The 26,284-nt window shown below is 45.1% G+C and overlaps 1 protein-coding gene across 7 annotated transcripts in view; it reads left to right on the plus strand.

Annotated features, from left to right (window-relative positions):
* Positions 1 to 26,284, plus strand: part of LOC4578049 (discoidin domain-containing receptor tyrosine kinase B) — a 253,601-nt gene that overhangs the window by 84,526 nt on the left and 142,791 nt on the right. For all 7 annotated transcript variants that reach the window (XR_009765848.1, XR_009765849.1, XM_061655110.1 and 4 more), the window contains one exon: positions 21,802 to 22,358. Coding sequence is in view for 5 of the 7 variants with exons in the window: in XM_061655110.1 (XP_061511094.1) it covers positions 22,238 to 22,358 (121 nt within the window). In the remaining 2 variants the exon portion in view is untranslated. The remainder of the gene's footprint in view (positions 1 to 21,801; positions 22,359 to 26,284) is intronic.

The raw sequence follows: 26,284 nt of genomic DNA on the forward strand, positions 1-26,284 counted from the left end.
GTCTGTGTGTCTTCCCTTGAGCAAACGAAAACACAAGCGGAGGTTACATTACAAGATAGCCAAACAAACACAGCCAAGAAGGGGGCTGTACGGGGAAAAAACGAGAGTGAATTAATTATGTTCCAATTTCCTCCCATTACCGGGACACTGAAGTCTGTGTTTGTAGATCGTTGTAGGTACTTTAGAGTGCAAAGCTAATCCACTCAACGCGTGTATGTGTCTGCATGGAAAATTGAAGTTTATTTCTGTTGGCTGTCTGCATGGGCAAGCGATGGGTTGCGCTTGGAAAAATAAATCTTGCGCCCCACCAGCCGAGCACCGCCCGACTGTTCATTTCCGTCCGGGGAGTTGGAAAATTTGCCTTTACCAATCCAATCGATGGCAGCGCAGTACTAGAGTACACTAGATTAATGTGTAATTTCCAACCCAAGTGCACGGCTCTGTATCGCTCTCTCTCTCTCTCTCTCTCGCAGGTTATAGCTAGTGTTTTTATTTTCTTTTCCAAACTAACCTCTCACCCCACAAAGCGAACGGGGTAAGCTCGTGATCACACAGCGGCACTCCACACCAGGGTTGCATGATTTATCGAGACAGGAAAACCGATTTCATGCTCTTTGCTCCAACCGTGGTCGGGCGTGCCAACTCGGCTCGGAAGTGCTGGTGCCGAATCAAATCGTGTGTCGGTGTGTGTGTTGTGTGCCACCGACTCTCCCGGTGGATTAATCGACCGGAATGGTGTTTGGGTTGTTCCCTCCTGGGGCGCGATGCAATTGATTTCTTCCCGTGAATGAAATAATTGGTTAGCCACCCTCCCTGTCCTCTCCATTTGGAGCTCCCAAACCCCTCCCCCCCCCCTCGTCAGCATGTCGTCGAACAGCGTTGCGAGTGGCAATGCTCCACAGAGTGGCAAAGTCTCGCGGGTCTGCTAATTCTCCCGCCCGCTCCGTGTGAAGGTAGCGCCACCATCAGCGCCCGTTGGCGATGCGCATTAACCCTTTCGACAGCAAATGCTGCTGTCACCTTTCATTTGACAGCTGATTGGTAATGTGAGATCCCTCTCTCTCTCTCTCTCTCTCTCTCTCCCTCTCTCTCTCTCTCTCTCTCTCTCTCTCTCTCTCTCTCTCTCTCTATCTCTCTCTCTCTCTCTTTGTCTAGCTCTAGGGTGTGCTTAAGGGGAAAAAAAAGGATTATGCGTTCTGTAGCAACGCCTACAATTGTATTGACACAAAACATATCACGCTTGGGGAGTACCTGCCTGTCGATTGATCATTCGAGAGGTGACATTTTAATCGATCAAACACGGTTAAGCTCTGTACAGGGAGCAAAGTTTTTAGTACCATTTTAGCCATCCGATAACGCTTATTGGGCGATCTCTCTCACTGCTTTTACAACAACTTGCAGCAACTTTTTCTTATCACCATCACCAACATTGTTACCCCCCGGCAGCAGAGTGAGATGTCATCAAGCAGCAGATGGGAAGTGAGCAGCCCGAAAGCACCCAGAGAACCTTTTCGAGTGCTCAGGCCGGTCCGGCGGGAATACTTTAAGCACCATAATCTGCTAAAAAGTTATTCCATCTATATTTTTGCCCGGCTTTTTGTGGGCTCCCCATGTGGCCGGAGGGGTGACATGTGGGAAGTTCATCCTCGAATGGTGGTTGGTTTGACACCGTTGCGAAAAGCATAAGTTTTAAGGGGAAAGCTTTTTCGTTGGAGAGCTCCCAGGGCTTTCACGGATGGTGAGGGTTTGGTGTGGGGGACTCGTTTCCACTCCAATGGTGCAAGTACGAACGCGCGAACCAGAGGATGTATTTCTTGTGAGGCTGGACTTTACTACTTCTGGGAGATGTGTGTCTGTGTGTGTGTTTTTACCTGTTCTTAAAGACTTCCCTGTGACGCTCCTGGCCAAGCCCACCGAGAAGGGTTTGCGGGACAAAGTATAACAGAATTTATATTTATATATTTTCCTCCACTCCACATCCCCACCGTTTTTCTCCCCACGTGACGGTGTTCCGGTCGCCCAAAGTCACCCGTGTGGCGTTACATAAGACCGTTTCTTACTCACCGAAAGTTTTAGGTGCGACTTTGCTTGCTACCCATACACACCCTGATGGCAAGTAGCGTTGTGAAAGACACCGGAAATCGTTCACTTTGGTACCTTAAAGCGTGTGTGTATGTGTATGTGTGTTATCCTGATAAGACGAAGTCCGGACGGAACCACCGAAAGGAGCTTGAGGCTGCTGCGCGTTTCCTGACAGTGAAGCGAACGTGAGCGTCTTGCCGTCGTGGGAGAAAATGCCATCTGGTGCCGCACTGTCCCGGGGTTTTTCCACGTGACAGTACCTACCTGTCGTTCGAAGCGACGCCACGGAAAGCGACATGAATGACGTGAGCCACGGTCGCTTGTATCGAAGCGCAACCGACCGGTGTGTCGATGTCGAGGCTGGTTGCGGATGGCTCTGGTGGCGCGCGTACGGGAACACGAAACGTCCTGCAGCAGACATCGTCGGGGCAGATTAGTGTCAAAAAATGATGTTATATTATTTCACCCCGCAGCTTCTTCCAGTGCCGCAGAGCAGCTTCCTTGCGTTGATTAGAGTGGTACTTTTGCGGCCTGCACACGGTTTTGGGAAAAGTGTATTTTTACGACCAGCTGGTGCTGCCACTGGTAAGAACGTGGCGAAAAATCGATTCCATTGGGGGTGTGATCTTTGAGGTTTCGCTTGTTTGTTGTTGTTACTGTTGTTGAAGGGTATGTTGCACAAAATTGCACAAAATAAACACCCTCGCCGGAAGAATCGAACAGTCCATAACGAGTTGGTGAGTAACTTACCGAATGGTTCAGGGCACTAAATCGTGTTTTGGAATGCTGTGATGTAGTTTGTGCGCTGTTCCCTTCTACTACTACTACTACTACTACTACTACTACTACTACTACTACTACTGGGCACAATCTCTGCGCTCATCTCACATCCCCTTTGGCGCGGGAATTGTTTCGTAAAATTCTGCCAGCGCAAGAATTTGCTCCATTTTCCAAACATTTCAACAAAGTGTGTGTGAGTTTGTGTGGGGCCGCCTGCTCCACCGCTTTTCATTGGGCGAGATTCAAAGCAGCTGCGGGAAAGTTTTTCCTCCATCGAGATAATGTTTTCACCCGAGGAAGGCAAGGGAAACCAGAAGGCTGCCTGTCCAGCGCTCCGGAGCATGATGTCCAGGAATGGCTCTTCTCATGGTTTGTATGGTTGGACACTGGCACTGATCTCGCCGTGGAAAAAGGGGGGCAAAACCTGTGGGTGGGAAATCTCTTCATCCTCCCACTCTGCACGAAGGTACATGCTGAGCAGCAGCAGCAAGTACATTTCTTCTGGCACGGCCGCGGGACCCGCAGTGGAGATTGCCGCATAGTTGGAAGTTGTTCCGGGGTTTGTTTTGCTTTTTTTTGTTTGGTGTCTGAATCCTTGACGGCAACGAGCCAGTTCCACCGAACCGCCACCACCATCAGGCACAACCAGTAAGGGGGGGAGGGAAGGGTGGAGAAGAAAATAAAATGAAAGCAGCATAAATGAGCACTACACTGAGCCTTGTTTTACCCTTCCCATTCACTCCCTCCCGATGCTCCACTTTCATCCGTGGAAATGAGACGTAACATGCCGGAGCAAGGAGTAGAAATATTCCAACCGTGTACCCGTGCCGAGCTTCCGGCTCAGGACCACAAAGCATTACACACACACACGCACACAAACAGGACATGCGGGCTTGCGAGAAGGAAGGAGGAACGAGAAAGTAGCCAGCGCAGTAGCGCTTTTACCGGTGGTTGGTGTAGCGCGAAAGCATTCCGACGACTAGCGCTGACCGGAACGATGGTGGCAATGCTGCTACTGCTGCTGCTAGTACTCCTACTGCCGGAAGGAATCGGAAAAGAAATAATAATCCTAAAATTACAACTAATTAGAAGCAAATTGAAACAGTACGAGCGAGCGTACGCTCTCGCGCGCGCATTTGTGTTTGTCTTTGTGTTCAACTGGTGTGCCCGCAGCTTCCGGTCGGCGGTGGAGTGGTTTGAGCTGGGAAGGAGATACAATTGGACGGGTGGGTTTGGGTAGAGAAGGGCTGGGAGGCAAACTCTGGGTAGAAAATTGGAATGCTGATCCTGCTGGTAAGATAAGTCCTGCAGTGAAGTGCGATTGGAGCAAGAGGGGCAAAACGTAAGGGTGTGGTACTAAGGAACTAGGCAAGGCATTAGTGTCCTGATTAGTAGCAGCAGCACCACACCGACGGCTGGTTGGTGAAGGGATCAAGGGAATGATTTAGAAAAATCCACCCCAAAGCACGGTCACGGATTTGGGTCGGAACAGATTCATCTTGTGCGCTGACGTCAGAGGAATTGCTCTTCTGTTTGTGCTCTATAACCTTACACGTGTTTCTTGGGGAAATTAAAGAGCTTAGAGATGCTTAAAGTAACATTAGTTATTAGAATAACAATGGAGTGTATGATTAATCAATCAAACTTAAATCATAAGTATATATATTCATCTTCCAAATCGTCTTTACGCTATATACTTTTGGTATGAAGTTAAAACGCCAATAACAAGTCTTGTAACGTTAAACGCGCGAGTGATACGAACCAGGGTACAGCTCTGCGGCGCTGGCCTGTAATTTGGCCAAACTTTTACGCAACAATCCATCTTTGACGGTTGTTGTTTTGTACCGCATCCTCTTGAACTTGGAGCGGAAGATGCTTTTAACTCTTCCTACCCCGTATACCCACGTGCCTGACTTTTGAGGTTAAGTGTATTTATCGTGCCCGGTACAACGCTACCGAGAGTTTGTGATGCCGACAGGTTTGTCCAACCACGGAGCGGAGAAGGAGGTCGGTGCTGATGTTTGTTTGATCAGTGCAAAGACATGAAATCTTCGGTGTAGCCGGTTGGGGTTTTTGGGCGTTGTGTCGGATGTTTGGGCATATTTGTTGCAATGCTTATCCAAGAAGCGCACTGAGCAACTCCAACTTCCTGACCATTTACAGGGCGGGGAAGTGCCATGGGTTGGCGGTGCAACTTACAACTCATTCGGTTGATTGCTTTGAACTTCGTACGTTTTGGGAAGTTCCGATTGTGGGTTTGCTTTGTTCGAGTAAATGAAACGTAGATAAGGGTTGAGGTTTGAGCAATTAAATATGTGTCATGTCTATGGGATGGTTAATTTTGACTGAATAGGTCACAGAAATCAAAAGTGTCCAATTTCTTCAATAATAATTGCATGGAAATACCATCATTTAAACAACTTTATACACTTACGATTTTAAAGAAAACTAAAAGTTCATAAAATAATACAAAAAATATCTTATTTGCATAAAAATATCAAAAATGTTGCCTACCAATGTCAGCTGTTAATTTATGGAGAATTTTTTTTATAAATAAGATAAGTCATCAGAATCGTTAGGCACAATAGCTTTGAATTAGTGATGGGAAAAATTAAGTTTTCATCGGAATCGATTCCGGCTAGCTCCGAAGTTTTCTGAAGTTAATTCCGGATAGTAGGTCCGGAATCAGTTTCTGGAATCGATTCCAGAATCGGCTCCAGAATCGGTTCGGGAATTGGCTCCAAAATCGGAATGGGCCCCGAAATCGAAATTGGATTCGGAATCGGAATTGGATTCGAAATCGGAATTGGATTCGGATTCGAAATTGGTTCCGGGATTGAAATCGGCTAAGAAATCAGATTTCCCTCCGAAATCAGAATCGGCTTCGAAATCGGAGTCAGTTCCGGCATCTCCCATAAGAATAGTCGTTTGTGTCCAATGATGATACGTATTGATAGATGCTAGGAATCATAATCTACTTGTAAACGATCCAATCTTATGGAGAGTCCCGGACTTATTTAGGTTATGAAACTTCTTATTTAAATTCAAGAACTGATTCTCATTCCGGAACTAATTCCAATTCTGGAGTCAATACTGATTCTGTTACCAGAACAAATTGCAATTCCCTGCTCGATTCCGATTCCGGAGCTGATTCTGATTACGGAGCCAATTTTGATTTCAGAACTACTATGAATACAATAAACCTTAGCTTTTTTTATGTACCTCAAAATGAAATATATTAAATTCATAAAAAAATGCGTTAAAACAAACATATTTTGCTTTTTGTTGTAACATAGATTGAATTATCCAAATTCTTCGACTTTTACCCATTTAGTTATATAAAATGGCCATTTTTATCCCCCTACCTCACGTGTGTGGGAATGCATTCGAGTGTGTATTTTGCACGGAAGTTATAGACTCCTTAATTGAAGCAATTCCATTCACACACACACACACACACCCTGACACACCGTTTTGTTTCAGCTGCTCTGTGCACACTTTTTTCCCGTGTTTTACCATTTCCAAACACAAGTTTCCCGCTGCTATAACACCGAATGGTACAGCAAGTGCAGATATCGCTTCCCTAATTCGCTCACTGAGCTGAAGCTATTAATCATCGCGGGCGTGCGCGCGTTTTCGTTTTTCACTTCCGCTTTTCCCGCTTTTGAATTCCGCCATCCTGGCCCACCTACTCCTTGCCACCGGTGTTTAGCTTCGGGTTCATTTTTATTTCATCTGCCAACATAGAGCAGTGCAAGACAGAATAAAAAAGCGAATGCACGCGGTGGCCGCCACCCAGCCAAAAAACATACGGAAAATGCGACCAAAGCGAAACCGACCGAACGGACCCGATGCCGACTGGTGTGTGGAAAACTTTACCTTCACACACACACACACTCGCTGTGAACGGTGAAAAGTACAATTTTCGCATGTTTCAAATGTACAGCTTGCCTACAGCATCATCCACTGTGCTGTGCAGTGTTGTGTGTGTTTGTGTGTGTGCTGCTTCCGCGGGGGTTTCCGTGAATGATTTGCTGCCGTGCTGTGCTGATGCTGTCTGTTTTTGAAAGGGTTTTTCATATTTATTTTGTTTCGTTTGTACACGACGCGATGGTTTCTGGCCGGCCGAATGGGGAAGGGCGGAAAATTGATTTCATCTTGCTGGGGAAAATCGAATCTCGCGTGTTCGCTCGATCGGTCTCTGTGTGTGGGTTTTGGGGGAAGGGGTCGTGTTTGACGGCTGTTGCTAAATATATAGATATTGCTGTGAGTCACGAAATGCACTGATGCATCCGGCTGCATATGCTACCCCCTATGCAGCGATAGAAAAGTTGTGAAAAATTAATTATATCAATTTGAAGACATTACTTGCATCGTCATGACGCGTGGTCCAGAGAAACGCGATCAGCACAAGCGAACATACCGGGATTAATGTGCTGATGAAGGAAGCGAATCATGCATCATCGTTTCAGAATTTTTAGAAACAATAATCGATTTCGATACGCTTTATTGTTTCTTGCACTTCCAGCAAAAAAAGGAAAAGCTTTTAGTAAAATGTACGCAATCAGTGCCGCGTTTTAAGATAACAAACCAACACAGCCAACGGGAAAGAAGATCAAAGCGCAACCCGCGCTCGCTTTCGGTACTGCAGATTCAGTCGGGGCGTAAAATTTATGTCTCAAAGTTGGCTTCCTCTATTATTGGAAACAATTTATGAACCTCCCCCCCGGTTCAAGATTTCTTGATGAGCTGGCGTGTGTGCGTATCTGGTGGAGTTGTGTGCTGCCTTTGGTTGAAGATGTGTTTTTGGACGCACCCCGAACTAACTGCTGCTCTTGCACCATTGCGCAATGATTCCCCCGGTGATGGCAGTACAACCCGTTCGATTGCTGCCGCTGCAAAACACACTACATCATCGTGCGCGCGTCCGGTTGTGGAGTGGTGGTGGTGGTACGGGATGCAAATGTTTCTCCGAAGCTGCTGCTCCGTTTGGCAGAATTCTGTGCGGCAAGCGGAAGAACAACAAATAGTCGTAAACATTTACACTAATGCTCGCTATAATTCAATCGAACCAGAGAGCCGTAACACTGCCTCCGTGGGGAAGGGGTAATGGGGAGTTTTGGGTGAGGCCTCGTGTAGCTCTCGCGTTGGTTCTGGCTCGTCGACACACACACAAACACACACTTGCAAACACTTGCGAGATGCGATCTTGCAAAAGCGGGTGCTAGAGGGAAAATTTTCCCAGAAGCGGTTGAATCGATCGACGATCGTCTTGGGGAACGTGAAATTCAAGCCTTTTCTAGGCTGCTAGAAGTAGAATGATGATGTAAGATTGGATTTTTCCGGGGAACAGATTAAGTGGGATTGATACTTCACGCTTAAAAGTCATCAAAGCGTGAAGGTATTAGGAGAGTAGGTTAATTACTAACGTTAAGGAAGGCTCGATTGTTTAGATTTAAATATGTTATTACTTAGAACATGTTTGATTTGTTGCTGGATCTGTTTGTTTTGTCGAGAAAGTTGTGTCTTTGATACTATTTTTATATATATTTTTTTTCTTGCTCGGTTCACAATCTTATCCGCGTCCTTCTAAACCTGGATTAACATCCAAATTTTGTTTTTTTTTTAAATAATTGTTTAGTTTTATTTTGTGGTATGACATCAAAAATATGATAAATTGTCAAAATGACTTCGATACATACTTAAACTGATTTACTATCTGAATAGTTTTGGAAGGAAAAACTACATTAAAACAGCCTCTGTGATCATAAAACATTATGAAAACTCTACTCATTAATTTTCCCTTATTAATTTGGGTAAAGCATTTTTTCTGTAAGAGAACTTTGAATACAAAATTTGAACATTAATTAAAAACAATTCATTCTCTGCTCGAAAGAGACGAGAAACTCTTAACTACCTAGAACGACTCGAACATAAAAACAAGTGCATTTATTCCTTATACAATCGTCATCTTTCAGCACCAAATGAAAGAAAAGAGAATCACTCAGAGACATTCAAAGAAAGGATGCTGGTACAAAAGGGCGGGTTGAAAAATGTTCACCTTAAGCCCTTTTCCTTCAACGCTTTCTGCCGTTCGATAGAAATGCATCACGAATTGAAGATGTGTGTTGGCAGTGGAGAACTTGGAAAAAATCTCCCACTCACACACCATATAAAGAAGCATCAATGTGTCAAAATCTTGTTCCATGCTGAATGCCCCTCGTTCTCTATGTGTTTGGTGATTTCCTTTTTAGCTGCACTTTACCTCTACTCCACAGTCAGGCAGTGGGGCAGCAGTTACCGTAGCTAGAGCTCACCTCATCCTCCGTAAAGCTAAATGGAGCTCAAAGTTTTGTTTCTTCTCCGGAGCCTGGCACTCCTCGTGCACTTTTTGCCCGGTGCAAAGAAAACTTTTGCCACCCCGGTTTTCCAGGTGCCAGAATGAAATTGAAAAGAACTCAGAGCTAGAGAAGCCGCACGATGCCGCAAAAAGGGAAGACTTACGGGTGCCAAAGACTTTCGCACACGGTCCGTTTCCTGCCCGTGACATAGGTCGCCGGGTTTATAATTTAGAAACCAAAAGCGATCGAATAGTTTTGTGGTCTCCGCTGGTACGGCGGGCTTCTTCAAACCCCGGGTGCGACCTGAGCAGTGTGTCCGTCCGTATTTTCTCTGCCATTTTCTGTGCATACGTGCTGTGTGAAAACACGGAAGCTTTCCAAACGCCCTACAGCCGAGAGCAGTGCTCTCGAGCGTGTGTCTCCCCAGGAAAAAGGAGGAAACGAAACAGCACCAACCACCACTTCCGGTCGAAGATTTGTCGGTGAGAAAACTGCATTCCCATTATCGAGTTCCGGCATTTGGGTGATGCAAATCGGGACACACCCAAGATTCGGAAGGTGCGAGCACAGGGCGATGTCAGTACACGGTGTGTATGTGAAAATGAGACCGTTGTTCGCACATGGTAGTAGCGAATTCCCGCTGTACCACGATGTGCTGTTGAAACTGCTGTGAAGCTGTGAAAAGTTTTTCTTTCTCTTATAGTTTGTGGAACTGTGTTTTCTACTTTTCAAAATTTTTTCTCCCTTATTTTCTGATGCCACTCCACACAGTGGCATTGCTAATGCTTTTCATGTCAGACTTTGTGCAATTTCAATTTCGCTTTCGTAAAGGGTTTTGCTTCACATTTTGCTTCCACCGTTGCCACCCTTCCCCATTTTCGGTTTGGTTGCAATCATACCCGATCGAAAGTCAAGGCTCTGAGTGAGTGTCTGTGTGTGCTGTCACACCATTATGCAAAGTGAGGATGGATTGGGTACGGGGAAGCACAATGCAATTTATCAAAATGTGATAAACTGAGGTTCGCTTTTGCAATAGGTGTGTGACCTTTCTTGTGAATGGTTTGATTTTATCGATTGCCAGACCACAAATGATGAAAAAAAGTTGATTTTTATTGTTGAGCTCAGTACATTTATTTTTATTATAGTTACACTTGAGTAAACTGATTAAAAATATAAATAATTTTCATATGAAAAGAGTATAACATAATAGTGAAATATTAAGAAACTAATAGAATAACACAAATGGGGAACGTTTCAGCAACATTTGTAGAAAAGTGATTTAAAGATTGATAAAATATTTCAAACCTCGAGTTACTAAAATTACTTGAAAAATGCAATATAAAAGTATAAAACATGAAAAAAATAGAGTTAATAAACAGCTAAAGATATAAGAATTTGAACAGATACATAAAAAACAACAAAAAAGTTTGATTTCGACTTAGTTTGGTAGTGAAAAAGTAGTACAAATCAACACCAAATGTAAGACAAATTTAAATATATTTTCTGCCTGTCATATGCTCTTCCTCGCCCCGCCTTCACTGCCCAATCGATAAAACCGTGCACATAAGCGTAATGACCTCAACTAACGATCCCTTTTAACAATCTCGTAGACTAGATCTTGCATCAATGCTGGTTATGATGATGACTTTGACTGCTGTCGGAACCTTCACGAACGCACAAAAAAGACGACAAATGCTGATTTTAACTGTTCCTGTTGGTGTGCAAAAAAAGGCTCCTATGACACAGTGTACGAAACGGCCCTCTACCCATCCTGCACAGTACCGCACGTCACGGCAAGGACTTTATTCGCTTTCTTCCGCTACTACTAGGTCGGTTAAGAACGTTTAGCTAGGAAGGGCAAGCAAAAAAAAAGTAAAACACGCCCGAACTTCGTAAAACATCGTTGCATGATTCAAAACGCTCATGAGCTCATATCCTTCCCGCGATGGCGCCTGCTTAGCACACGTCGCATCATGGCAGTAACAGTAGTAGTAGTAGCGTTTGCCTCACATCTTTCACATGTGGTTGCTTAAAAGGCGCTGCCTGCCGAAAATTACATCAAAAGCAAGTGAGTCGAGTGGTTGGGTTGGGCGCAGGCACGTTACAAGAAGGGCGGCGCAGAGGGCATTAGAATTTTCGGGGCACAAGATGGTTGAACGTCCTGTGTGTGTGTGTGTGTGTGTGTGTGTGTGTGTGTGTGTGTGTGTGTGTGTGTGTGTGTGTGTGTGTGTGTGTGTGTGTCACGTGCATAAAAAAAGAAGAAAGGTTGCAATAAAGCTTTATTGCTTCTGGGTAGGTTCGCCATCCGTATCCCCCAAGCAACTCATCCCACTCTCAACCCCCCCTGGGCAAAGTGTTTGAGGTAATAGCATATTAAAAAAGGCCATTCACACACACACACACACACTGAGCAACAAAAAACCTAGTTGAGCGTGAACTGAATTCAAACCGCTCTCTAACCCTCCCAGCAACTGTTCGTTCCTCATTGGAGCAATCGTGTAGCAGACGTTTCGTTAAAAACATGCTCCAAAGTACAACACCCCACAGATATCCCCCAAAGGAAGGAGGAGAGCGTACGGTTGAACGTCACGGTGCAAAGGCAAAGCTGAACCGAACTCATGGGCACACTAATTAAATAACCTCCTTTGATTCATTTAAAATGATATGATGGATGTTGCTGGTAATTAATTAGAGTTTTTATTGACCACATCCATCAGTCGAGACCGAGTGTGCTGCCCGGGGACGTGTCCTGTCCATCACACGCTTGTCGACACACTTGTCAAGCGATGCAGATCAGTTTCCAACTGCAGGCGGTGGAGTTGGGTGGGTCTCTTGTATATATTTTTTGTTTTGCCCAGCCTTTGGTGACTATTTGCAGCCCTTTTTCTCGGAATGAAGTGTGTGAATGCGAGCGCGTGTGGCCAGTGTCCCTTTACAGGGAGTGTTGTTTGAAATTGGTCCCCTAGCATTGGTCACGGTGAAAGTGTTACGAGGTTTTACTGCCAAGGCTGCTCTCTGGGTTGATCATCTCCATGAATGGTCGGGCCTCTGTTGCGTCTGCTGGCACTGGAATGCAAAGTAGTTGCAGTCAATTTGTGCCGCCATTGAGTGGGAAGTAATACACAAAACATCGACAAAAAGTGTTGTCCCAGTTGATGGGCCAAAGGTTTATCGGTGGCAGAGAGTAAAATGAGCGCTTTGTGTTGAGAAGTAAATTAATCGTTTTTGCAGTCGTCTGACATGAGAGGAATAGAGTGGAATAGGGTTTTTTTCCAACTGGTTCAAAGTAATAATCATTAAGTGGAATTTGTGCATTCTTAGCTTTGAATGTTTTTATAGTAATAGAATGCAATAATGTTTAAAAGTAATGTCGAAAACATATCTTCTTGAGCAATAAATTAAATAGTGTATAAATCTGGTAGAATTCCTTTCCATAAAGCCTGATGCACTTAATCTATAAAAATCGTTATCAACTGGTCAATCCAAAGGCACATACAAAAACATAGAAGTCACGCATTGATTTCCAGGATCACTACCAACCCGACGCGGAACCGCTCTTAATCCTCTGCGAAAAGAGCAGCTCATTATGGAATCGATTCAGGTACGATTTACTCTCTCCCCAATCGTCCACGCCACAGTCCGTGTTACAGTACATGGCTATAAAACATCTATTGCTCGCTTCGAGTTCTTCGCCAAACGACCGGCAGCAAACGCTCAATCACGAAACACCGGAATCCTCTTCGCCGAGCCCATTAATCATTCCGAGCCACGCCGGAGAACATGGTTCCGCTTCCTGCGGTTGCAGGTGAGATGCGCCCTGGCGTGCTGTGTGTATATCCCCCACAACACATCGCATCGTATATCTACCCTCTTCCGATCTTTTCGATTCGATGTCATCGATCCCACCGCCCGGTCACGGCACATTTCGTGCACGTTTTCGTGGAAGATTGTTCCGTCGCCAGCGATCCACGTCGATCGCGCGGGGTGACCCAAACGGAATGCGATTGATTTCATTAAATATTCCCCCCGTGCAACGGGGTTTGGTAACAGGCCTGTGTACCGGTGTGTACGTATGGTCAGTGTTTCGGGTGTTTTCGGTGCCTTTTAAAGGTTTGGAGGTAGTGAGACACAGAGCGAGAGTGTGGGCGAGTGAAAGATGGACGGCGGATACTAGGTCCGAAATTGAAGGCGATGCATACGAGGTCGAGTAACTGGATACGATAAAGATCTATTATTGGACGCAAAAGGATGATTCTGATTTGCATCATGTCTTGGCGAAGGTGATAGAAACTGTTAGTCACTCAGAAGTACATTCCTGGCTCATTGTTCTTTCGGGAGTCGTAATGTGTATGCTATTGAGTCATATTGAATGTTCTTACTCATAACAAACCCTGTCCTCAAGATCCAATTGGAAAACGCGATTCTCAAATTCACTTTACCAATAGTAACCAATCATTCACTGCTCATAAACCCTTCATCACACAACAACACACCTCTTCCCTCGGGTTGATGAACGATTCCTGTCGAAAGATAAACTCCTGCATCGACGAGATAATGTGAAAAAACCCGCTCAATGCGAACAACGAACCGTCTCAAATGTCGCAAATCTTTCACGAGCTCATCCTTCGTCAAAACTAACTCTCACCGTGTGCTGGAAGACATACACACACACAAACACATCACGGGACACCTCTACCTCATCTTGCCGATCCATCCGCAACTGTACGACATCCCAACACACCCGACCGGTTGGCGGCGGCGCGGCTTGGAAAGTCAAATATTTTCCCCGCGTTATGTTTATTTACATTCCAACGCGCGACGTACGGACGGGCGGACCAAAAATAATGCGCGAACGCACGCGTGTTATCCCCAATCCCGCGTGCAGCGGGGCGAACGGGGCAAACGTTTCGAATTTCGCGACGCACGGCATGAAGATCTCGCTTCCCGCTTCCTCTCTGACACCAAAGCGCCTCCACCATGCAGGAGTTGGTGTGTATTTTCGGAATCTCGTCAGAAAGATTCCAAACCCCGTCTCGATACGAAATATGAGCCAAAATCGATCGAGACCAGCGAGCGAGAGTGAAAGTAAACGATAGCCGGAGGCGGCAGCCTCCCCAAGGAAGCGAAGGCGTGTCATGGGATTCGGAGCGGACTCTGCAGGGGCATATCTTTGCCAATCTTTTGCTGGCTCCCTTGGCTCACAGATGTTCTAGGAGGCGATGTGCTGGAATTACAATAAGCCAGAACGACACACCCCACATCCCCGACGGTGGCAACATTGAGTGACGTGGGAAAAGCCGCGCATCAAACCCGGGCCTACAACAAAACCCATACACACGCTCGAGAGCTGCCGAAAAATCTGACGCGGGAAGATTCATCATCATCTTTATTTTGCTCGCATTTAAGCTGGCATACGGATGCACTGAAGCGTATCGGAAGTGGCGCGGTTGCTGCTGCTGCTGCTAATCGGATGAGTTAATATGCCGGGATCTTTCTATTCTATTCGAGACGGTTCTGGAGTCGAGTTTTGGGATGGTGTTGGACGTTTGGAGAAGAATGGGAAAGCAAACGTCTTGTACATGAGAAGAGGGAAGCGTAGTTATTAACCATGAATATTTGCTGGGGCGAGAGTGAATGATAGCATCCATTTCGGTGGAATTCCGGGGATTTTCTAGGGCGAGCAAGGAAGATCTCACCATCGTCATGTGTCTCGCGGAGATAGGTTCGCTTCGGTGGTTCTTTGGAATGTCGTGTTTGATGGGTTTCTGTGTTAGATCGTGTCCTGTCTCCATGTAAATGCCACATTGAAGGCGTCATATTACGGCCGTGTAATCGTGGATTAGGGAAGGTTATTGTACCATTATCTATTTACTTGGTATTAGAGGTTACCTTCGATAGAAATAGCGAAAAACATGTATATTTTTCTATATTATTACTACGATATTAAGAACACAGGTTGACCCATATACCCCTTTCCAACGATACAATGCACCGATATGCAGATGGGAATAAGTTAGAATTTATTAGCGTTTATGGTAATGTTTTCTGTGGAATAGTTTCCAACTTCCATTCTAGCGCAATGGAAATAGTTTGACCTACACTTTATTTTCGCTCCACTCGGCAAACGAGAAGGCAAAACACTTCAGAATATAATTTGCCAGCTCTCGAGGACACTCGCTTACCGGCTTCCCTGTTGAATGGGGAAACTAGGTACACGGATACTCCATTTTTTTCGCTGTTATACACTCAACCACACCCACCATGATACAGGATAAAGGGTGCATAACAAGAACAACCCCCAAAGAAACCGTCATTAGCACGCACGCCGTAACTGCACCTCCTATCCACTGCACCCACGGCCAGGACTTTGACTTGGGGTGGGCGAAAACGGGCCGCTGCTTTATGTCGGTGTAGCATGCACAAATGTTTCCTTTCGTGCATGCGGCGTCGTGGTGGATGGAAAATCATCGTCCTGACGGAAGCCGCCATACTTTCATCATCTTCCGGAATATGCACCACCCAATGAAATGAAGCGGCAAACACAGGGGACGGTGGATCTGAGAATGTCCCACCGGGGGGAGATTCTACCAACTCGCCTGGAAGGATCGAAAGCGCACAATGTGTCGCTCAAAGTAGGTCTCCCTCTCGCTTCCTTTAACACGCAATCTGCACACCTGGGCGCAAAGGTTGAAGAAGAAGGTTGCATGCTTTTTTAATTAATCAATACTAAACCTTCCCCACCATTGTGCGCCTCTCCCGCGTTGGCGTTTCGTGCAGTAGCAATTGCTGCTGTTCCCTTAGATGGATGGAGTGGCCGATGAGAGGGGCAGTACATGATAATGTGCAGGCCGGGTTCGTTAATTACGTGCATGTGCGGTTAACGAGCACTGCCCCGGTGGTAATGGTGTTGTGCGGGAAAGCGTCACAAGACGCCGCAAACATGACATACGAGGCACCGCGCTAGTGGCATGGAACGACCCACCGGTCGAGTGACGTTTGATTTTGCACCTCAAAATGGCTGCTTCCCCCTGGTGGTTTGTATCTGTTCACGCTCGAAAGGTGTGGTGGTTCCGTCACATCACTGAACACGAAACGCCGACCTGAAGGAGAGTGCACTACACGAGGGAGATTTATCCTCTTGCCGAAGGCCGAAGTAAGTTGGGTTGGGGAAAGTGGGAATTATTTTGCTTTTCACACTAATCCTAGCGACGATGTAACTAGTGAACGGGAGTGGCACATAAGGAGGGAGAGAAGAAAGAAGAAAAAAAACATTATCCTTATTAAACACTTCCAGGATAGCGCTCTCCCCGGGGTGAAGTGTGCTTGACGGTGTGTTGTAGCACCGATTTACCCGAGCAGCATTATTCGTTCCACCTGATCGGGCGTAATCGCTTCGGTTGATGTTTGATTTTCGAATTGAAGGAACTAATCAATTGAAAGATTACCGTCCAGCGTAGCGAGCATTATTGGTTGTTTGTTGTAATCTTCTTAAATGCTGTCAATTTAGATTACTGGACCACAATTTCTACTCGAGTGTGTGCTTAGTATATTCATGAGTTGTTGGTAAAAGATGGTAAAATATATATAAAAAAGAACATTACCTTAAAACTGCACTCATTCTCTAAAATTGTAATTCACGTACTTGCGTCTACTTCAATTCACTGGCAACCACCGATCGAATCCACAGCAATCGATTTAAATGGCAGTGCGTGTGTATTATTGTTTTATTACCTTATTGCTGCGTTTATTTATCTTTCCGGCTGTGCAGTATCCGGGTGCGTACGAATCCCACCCATTTTCCCGAAAATATTGCACACGTTTCCAAAAAGTGCTTACCATCTCGATTTCCCTTTTCGCTGCGTTATGAGATCAGGGCTTTTTTTATTTCCGAGCGATCATCATCATCATCATGAACATTGCTTTTCTGGCATGTTTGTGTTTGCTTATGTTTTTTTTTGTTTCGCTTTATTTTATGATTTGCCATCGAATATTGCAAAAGTTCAGAGTTTTTCATGTTCGGTCTGGTCATGACCGTTTGGCCTTGCTGCGTTTGTGTAGCAGAAGTGCTTTATTTTCCATGGCGTAAAGTAAGCATACTTTATGATGCTTAAGGGCAGCATTCGCGTGCATTTTTACGATGGCTATTTGGTGGTTGATGGTAATGGTTGTACTGGAGAGTGGGTGCGGTTGTTAGGGAAGTTAGTTATCGCAGTGGGGCAGGTTAGCAAGATGAAGGACAATAATTGAGCGCAACCGTTTTGTGGATTATGTACCTCAGGATTATATTTATATGAGATGAGATTTTTGAAAATACAGTTGATAATTTGTATGAATTGTTAAGAGCGATGAGCAAAAAGTGTTTTTTTTTTACATTTGTGTGATGAAAAACTGATTATTTGTCTATTGAAATGTCCGTATCATTAACAAATAGCAAACTTTGATATAAGCTAATGAACTTTTTTGATACACTTTCCATGTTCCATTGCATTTTATTCTTATATGATAGTATATCGTTGTGCTTCTATCGTTTTCTAGTGTCATAAATAAAGATTAAATCAAACTCTCATTTTCAAAAAGATAATTAATTATCTTGGTTTTGTGTCAAAGTAACTGTTCTGGTAGTTTGTTTGGATTTGAGGACGTATTATCTAATTTAGTTATGCAAATAGTTTGTTTCGTATGTAATGGTTTGTCATGTGCATTAAAATTGAATAAAAAAATAAATAAAAAAATAATAAAGTTTTAGTAACAAAATATAAGAAATATGTTTTATAAAACCAAAACATCATATAAATAATATACCAAAACTAATAAATAATACCAAAACATCATATAAAAAAGATAATATCACTTAATTTGTGAACTTCTATCTCAGATAAATCAAAATTCTTGTACTATTTTAAAACACGAACAAAATTATGTCTGCTAATCTAAAATTAAACCTATTTGAGTATCAAAAGGGCCAGCTGAAAATGTCGTTGAAGCTAACATCATACAATTTTTTTTAAACCTACACGACTGCATAAAGACGAACCTAAAATTTTGAAAAATATTCACAAAAGTCGCATTAAAACTCACCACCAATCTCATCGAAATGCAAAATCGAGCAACAAATCTCCGCTTCTTGGAATTTAGTTTATTTATCTTTTACCGCCTCTTCGCTTGCGTCTAACCTTGAAGCATTGCGTTCAACAGTAAGGTGCCAACGGCTGTACGTGCCCAAACTGCATGAGTTGTGTGCCAATGCATTGTCATTCTTCGATTCGCACAAATCGGTGAATGAATAATGTACCTTTCGCAGACACCCATCAAAATCTCACCCTCTGCATTGTTGTCGCTGGTTCTAAGATTCTAAGATTAATTTCGCATTCATTAAGCAAAAAAACTCACACAAACCACAAACTGCCTTGGAGATCCTTTATTCTTTACCGATTTAAAGATTTCCAATGATTTATGGCCGCTTCTTGGAAACTTCCACGCCAGTTCACCCGGCCGGCTATCTCTAGCATTCCACAATACAGCGTCTCCGGCTGCGATAAAGCCCCTTTCCCCGCGATGCGATCGCGATGTAACAACAGGTCAGCCATTTAATTGAAAAGCCTCGGCCCCTTGCCCCCGCTCTTGCTTGAATTGTTGTACCAACACGACACGTTACACCATCTGCGTGTGGTTTCGTTTCCGTTCAGGCGTAATGTGTTGTGAGCGACAAGACTCGCACATGCACAATCGAATTACCCCGGGACCCGCCGTGCAGAGGCTGTGCATGCAACATGTGCCACGGTATCGACACGGAAGCATGGTTCCCTATACTCCGTACGGCTGCATTTGGGCGATTGTTATTTATTAATTGCATCCCACAGACCGGCCAGCCTGGGTAGTGTCTTGCCGAGCTCTCGCCGACCCATCTTGCCGCGCGGAGTTGAATGGTCGTGACAGCGAGACAACATTCTACACAGCCGCACATCACCGGGTGCCGTCGGTTTCATCCTCCCCACCCGAAATGACGTGGTCTATGATCCTACGAAGGTTCCCTTTCCAACAGCCATTCATCGGATGCACTTCGCCCTACCGGTCCGCCCCAAAAACCGATCAGCACAATATCCGTCACGTACACGGTGTTACGGTAATTTATTAGGCTTCCACGCGATTACGGTCCACGATGGGGGATGAAGGTAAACTCGCGATTTTGTGCCGTGCACCGTGTCCGGGCGTTTGTTTTTTTTTCGGTCGCGATCTGGGACCGGGTCAGGAAATTATGACCCCGATCGAACCCCGACGAACAGGATTGCTGTTGTACACCTCTGTGGGAGAAGTTGGACCCTGTTCCTGTTTTTTTTTGTGTGGTTGTACTTTTCGGTCGTTCGCTTCTTCCCTTGGCTAATGCGTGCGTGTGCGCACGATCGATCCGCGCGGCTCCATCATCGCGCAAAGCGGCGGCCGACGGTGACGGCAGAGACGGTGCTGTGCGGGTAATGGATTTTAATGGGATCAATTTATGCACGAGCGAAAGTCATGAGTTTAATTTCTTGCAGCTTTGTTGTTTCGTTGCGCAGTGCTCTGGTTTGTGCAGTGCTCGCTGTCACGGTTGGGAAATGAGTCATGAGTCGTGGAGATGGCGGGGGCCTCTTTAAGCGCAACGATAGCCAGTTTTGGACCGAAGCGATGAGCGGTGGTTTTCGTTAAAAATGGCGAAATGTGTCGGTGGATGAACACAGTTTCCCTTGGGAACGTTATTTATGGTGGAACACGTTTAAACAGAGTACAATATTAAAGTTAAATGTTGAACCGACGTGTTTGATTTTGAATAAGGAATGTTGTTTGATTTATGGCGTCAAATGTGGGATACATTATTGATGCCGTGACCAGGATTTTATTCCTAATGATTGTTCGTTGATATTCACATTTTAATGTCCTTTTCTTCTCTCTCATCACGTTTGGAAGCGGTAAAAGCAGTGTAATAAATATGACTGCTTCCGATGTTTATGATCCAAAACCTCCAAATCACGTTCGTTTCTTCAATCCATCCACCCGATACCGTTGCAAATGTATCATCTTCAACAATGTGTGTCCAATTGGCTCGCCAAAAACCCATCATTGTGGCCCATCAGCTTTTGTGTGCCACACACACACACAATTGCTGCCGCACGGTCAGAACTTTGATGAAACCGTGGCACGCACCCCGTTGGCGTAAGGATATCGGCCAACATCTGTTGTCGGCTGAATGCAGTGTTGCGTTGCGCCATTGAACGTGATTACGTTCCTGTTCGAAAGTGGCTAAACGAGCGGTAATAATCTGGTCCACTTGTGGTCCAGCGAGCGTTACTCTTTTATTTGCCCCGTGTGCTGGCCAGCATCTGCAACGCGAGAGTGTATCTGCATACAAACACACACTGCAGTCGGCTGGGATGTGGTAGAAAAGGAATCACACTTTTAGCTCGAACGGGGAGGGCCGTAAATTGAAGTCACGATCCGGTGCTCATCCGTCAACGCAGAAGTGACAGTTCCAGGCATCGTCACGCTACCGGCTGGATTCAATTAAAGTGAAGCTGCTCGGCGGTTTTGCGTTTGCCGCCAGCTGCCTCACATTTGGAGCAGTTCATGCCCGGGTTGTGATGATGATACCCTTGACCTTAGAAGAAGGGCGTGTGGATGATGTCAGTGTTATACGAAAGAGTGTAATTATGGAAGAGAGCACTGGTAACTGATTGATTTTCATAATCTTCTACACGGGTTGAGTTGAAGAAGAGTGCTCAGTTGTTCGCTTGAAGTATCCAATTTCAACCATGTTCTCTTTCATCGTTCGTTTCTGTCGTCGTATTAAAGATCATTCCATAACCTTCAATTAAATGTTTTATTTTCAAAGTTGCCCTTTTTTCGAAATGATTATTCCAAACAACTCTTTCAGAAACTTCTTAGTCTCTTACTATCGCAACTACTTCTTGATGTACTACTCCACACGGCATAGAACTTTCCGTTGCTTCATCTGCTCAGCCCAGCACTTAAATCGCCTGCCACGTGCAAAAGCTGATCGTAAAGATGATTTTAATTAAAATTTATGCTATCATTTACCCGTCGTAATTAAAACACGCTCGCTCACATACACGCCCCGGGTGCGCACTGTTTGCGCGGATCTCTGCAACGCTGAAAAACAACCCAGTTATGTTTGGCTCACAATTTCCGCTTGATTTCTTTTTCTTACTCCGCCTCTCGCCAAGTTAGGTTAAGGCTCGCCCGCCGCAAGGTTTATGGTTCTAACCGCAGCGCTGTTGATGATGTTTGAAGTAAAAAAAGAGGCAAAATGTGATTATTCCGTTCCATTTTTACGATTCTTCAGTTTTATAATGTTGAAATATCTAGCCTTAAAAATATTGTACGAAGCTCAAATCTGTACGGCAGAATTAAATTGAAAAATAAATTTCAATTGCATAGTTGTCTATTTGTTCGAATTAATTACAATCAAGCAATCAACTCTTTGCTCACAATTAGCTACCCCCTTTCAGGGTAATTCCCTCTCTCCTCTATGACAAAACCCCTGGCATTGATTTATGTACACAAACTGATCATGTTCTACATACGTTTTTTATCTTCTCCATCACAGAAATGACTAGTTCCGGTATCATCGTCCCGAAACTGAGCTCTTCATACGCATCCACCGGCTAGAAAGAGCGCGGAAGGACCACTGCCTGCCCGCCTGAACGTAATTGATCGCTTCGGACATCGTCATATTCAGTCGTCTCCTCTGCCCAGTGCATTCAGTGTGCTACCGGAAGTAGATAGAGTGTGTGTGTCTGAGTGTGCGTGTGTGATTAGATGGCAGTGTAAGTGCATGGTATTGTGTCTATCATCGGCATCGATTCAGCTCCATCACGAGCGGAGTGAATCCGATTCGAAAGAAACGGTGAAACGAGAGTGCAAAGCAACGTTGCCACAATAAAAAAACGAGCGCGTGTGATTTCAGGAGGAGCATCCATTCCCCTTGGCCACCCGGGCAACGGTTCGGTCTGTGTTTTTTTTCACGACTTTTGAATGCGAACATGGCAGCGGTACGGTCGCCGGAAGTGCTGGTAAATGCCTGCACGACGTGGTGGACACGGTTCGCGCTGGTGCTGCTGCTAATGCAGCAAACATTTCACGGCGTCCAAACGCTCGATCTAGGTGAGTACGATTGATTTCCCTACCGCCCTCTCCTCATCCTCTCCTCATTCTTCCTCCTTTTGGGGGCTTTCACGGTGGGTTGATGAAATTTACTTCCCAACAGCCTTCCACTGTCTGCATCGAAACACGGGAGACAAGCGATTCATTATAAGGCTCCGGCGGTAATAATCGGTTGCGTTTATCATGGCTGTGACGTTCGTTGGTGTGTTGTGTCGCAGCCTTTTTTTGCCTCCAAGGCACACAGAGATGAGTCGCACGTTGTCGTCGGTGCGTCAGTTTTAACGAGTGAGTGGAAAGTATAAAAAAGAAACAAAAATAATCTACCGCGATGGAAACTCTTTTCACTCAACCGTTCGTCCTGTGTGAGGCGATACCGATGGTTCGCTTTTTGAAGTTTTACGGTTCGAAATGCCACCGGAGGACACAAGTGACTAATAATTTAGCCAAACAACCTAATCAATCAGTGAAACAGGCACCATCAACAACCGAGATGTTTGGTAACGAAGTGTGCAAAACGAACAGCACCACGAACAGGTTGATACGTGAGATTCGCAGACAACAAAAAAGGAGACACCGATTCATCTGCAAGGTGCCAGAACTGTATCAAAATATGAAAAATATAGGATATTCGAATTTTGTAATGTAAAATTACTTAGATATACACATTTTTCCTGCAATTTACACAAATTTGACCTCATTATTTAATTAAATGACCTGCGAAAGCTTCCGCCAGGGTGTGCCCACGAGCACTCTTGACTTATTAGATCGAAAGCCATTCCTCAGACACGACGGGAAACCTCAGCCAACTTCAATTGATTGCAAATTTCCGTCCGCCTCAGCGCTCCGGGATGCCCTTTCGCATCGGTCTCATTATTGTAAAAGACATGCACAATTATTTCAAAACCAACCTCATCTCAAACTTTCCACCACATTGACGAAGCGCGCACAAATTACTTCTCCGTTTAGCAGCAGGAAGGACATCGGGTCGTTCATTTCCTCCAATCGATTCATTCACCCTTTCAAACGTTAGGAGAGGGGGAGAGGGGGGGGATTTTCTGGATGTTGGGTGGGAAAATGGGTGGTTTGTGGGCGTAAAATTTCCCGTCAGCGAAAATGAGCTTCCAACCGCAGAGCAACCCACCTCCCCCGGAGCGCGTTTCATATGTGTGCAACCAATACCGCCACCCGCTTCTGCCATCGCTTTTGATGTGCTTGTGGTAGTATGCTTCGGGGAAGGAGTGATGCACCCAGCGTTGGTGGTGCGCTGCATTCTCGCTCGGTGAGAAATTTAGCAAGCAAATTTTAACGTCCGGAATTTGTAATTTACCTTCCAACTGAGGGGTGGTGATGGAGGGTGACGACGTCCTGCACACACACACCTACAACCGGAAGCTTCATGCGGTACATTTTGCAAACCCAACCATCCGCCCGGTGGCGAGCGAGTGAGAGTTTCGAGAGTTCGAGGCTCAAAACTTTCTGCACGGTTCAGCGAAATATGTGCGCGCACTCACTCCGGTCTGTATGCAGCAGTTTGTGGCATTCTTTTTGGGGTTTGGGGAGAGAGGGTAGGTGGGAGTTGTGCCACTGGTGCAAACCGGCATCGAAACTGTGATTTTGGGGGGAAGGTGGGATGTGTTTCGGTGGTGCATGCCGGAGACAAAGTTAATGACTTAAAATGTAGTTATTTTACTGTTGTCCGCTGAATAATGTGTTTGTATGACTGTGGGCAGATGGTGAATATGGGTCGTGAAGTATTTTGTAATGTTAAATTAATGTATAGTGCCTGAAAGCAGATTGAATCATTGATATATTAATAGGGAAAATTCTGAACGTCCTATCGATCATGTAACATTCGACAGGTTCATAGTCGTTATGAAACTGATCTAGAACCCATACAGCACTTGAAACTACCTAAAGTAACTGCAAGCAGCAAATCACTTGCAAAGAAAAATGTAAAATTTTGTGATTAAAGTGAATTCTTGATTACAAGAGGCGAATGAGGCTAAGATTGGGCTCAAAGTCTCCGTAAAAAAGGTTACAAAAAAGCTCTTAGAACTGCCTCCAAGGGCTTACCGGTGCTGTACTTGATCCTGAACCCACATTGGCAAAGACTGAACTGTTGGATCTGAATCTAGTGTTAAATTCATGCATATCCTCAACTCACATCAATGTTGGAACTAATTCTGATCCCGTCGGGACCTGCAATGGTATCTAGATTCACACCAGACCTGAAACTGATTCCAAAATCACTCAATCTAGGTACTGCAGCTGATCCTTAAGCTACAAAGGTTGAAGAACCTATCAATTCCTGTATTAGAATTATATCTGTATATGCCTTACTCAGGATATCTATCTATCAATACTATTAATCATGTAACAAAGCTATTTATACTAAATATTCAACTATTGTTTATGAACTTTAGAGTGAGATCGACAACAGAACTTCAAAGGTCATTAAGTACCACAACACCAAATAACTTTGGATGCTTATCAGTTGATGTACCAGTGGATTTGTTGTGGCTTGTTATCGATTTTCGAGAACAAGCAATCTCCAGAGCATTCCTCACAACACTCCACTCTAACACGAATCTGAAATGAAAAATAGAACACCTTTAAATGCAGTCCATTAGGGCTTCTTCCGTTCAATCCTTCTTACGCCCCATATAAACCACAAACAGTTTTGATCGCTTTCATTTATGCCTCATTTGGTATGGAATTCATCTCCAAAGAACGGGAGGCATAGATTTTTAGCTAAATCGAGCTCATAATCTGCAAACATTCGCAAATGAATCTCGTATTCTGTTTGGCATTCAATCGATAGCAGAAGTTTTAGACGCACACTACCAAAACGATGCATCACAATCTGCTTCTGGGAGATAGATGAAAAATTTACCTACCAACTGTTTGGCAATCGATTACATCTCAGCTAGAAAATCCTGTGCCTTTTCTTCCTGCGAACGCAAAAGGGGTACTGCAGTGGTAATAGGAGTTTATTTCACCTTCTCCCGGGAGGTGAGCTGCAATCGAAACGCACTCGGTATGTAGCAGAAATGGTTCGCTACGGCACGGTACACTGCACAGCTCGAGTACGATGGCTCTGGGTGCACGAAAATGGATGCGAACGAGGCAACTTTTTCCAACCAATCATCATACCTTGGGCACTTCCTTTCCGCTAGCTCTTCCATCCATCCCCGGGCAGCATCCGAAAAACCCGAGCTGCGATATTGATTTTATTTATTTACCCAAAGTTTTCCGTTTAACTTTCCACCTTCCCCCCTGGGAAGGCGATTACTACGGGCCCTGCCGGGGAAGGGGCGCTGCAGTACGGTACGATGCGCATATTTTTCCATCTGTTTGCTGAAAGTCATCCCGACCCCGGGCTCGTTCGCCGAGCGTATGCCTCGAAGGTATCACAGGCCGACCCAGAACTCTTCTCATATTTCCCCATTACTAATTGCAACCCGAACGGGTGAACGGGGAGGTGCCTGAGGATGGCTTCCCACCCTCCCGATCGGGACCCAGCTGGCGAACATCTTCATTTAACGATCTCCAGACATTGTCGATCTCTGTGGGCGCTCTCACGCTGTACGCAGCGGAAATATGCTGCCAGTGCAAGTGTGGAATGAATGTGTGCGAGTATCTGTCTGCTTCCCCCCTGAGTTGGGGTGTAAAGTTGTTCGTGAGAGGGAGGTGCAACCCGGTACGAAAGTTATCACTTTTCATTTCATTTTAAATTTTTGCCATGAATCAGAACGCCTCACCATCGTTGCTGCTGAGTTGCAGTTGCGCTGCAAAGGGGATCGAAAAGATACAGTTCGTCGAGCGTGCCTCCAACGCGCCCGCGTGTGGAAGCATGATGATGACCTGTTGGACGAAGCCTGATCGTGGATCCCTGTGTCCTCACACACACACACACACACACACAC

The sequence above is a fragment of the Anopheles gambiae genome, chromosome 3 (genome assembly GCF_943734735.2).
Source record: "Anopheles gambiae chromosome 3, idAnoGambNW_F1_1, whole genome shotgun sequence".
NCBI classification, from domain to species: domain Eukaryota; kingdom Metazoa; phylum Arthropoda; class Insecta; order Diptera; family Culicidae; genus Anopheles; species Anopheles gambiae.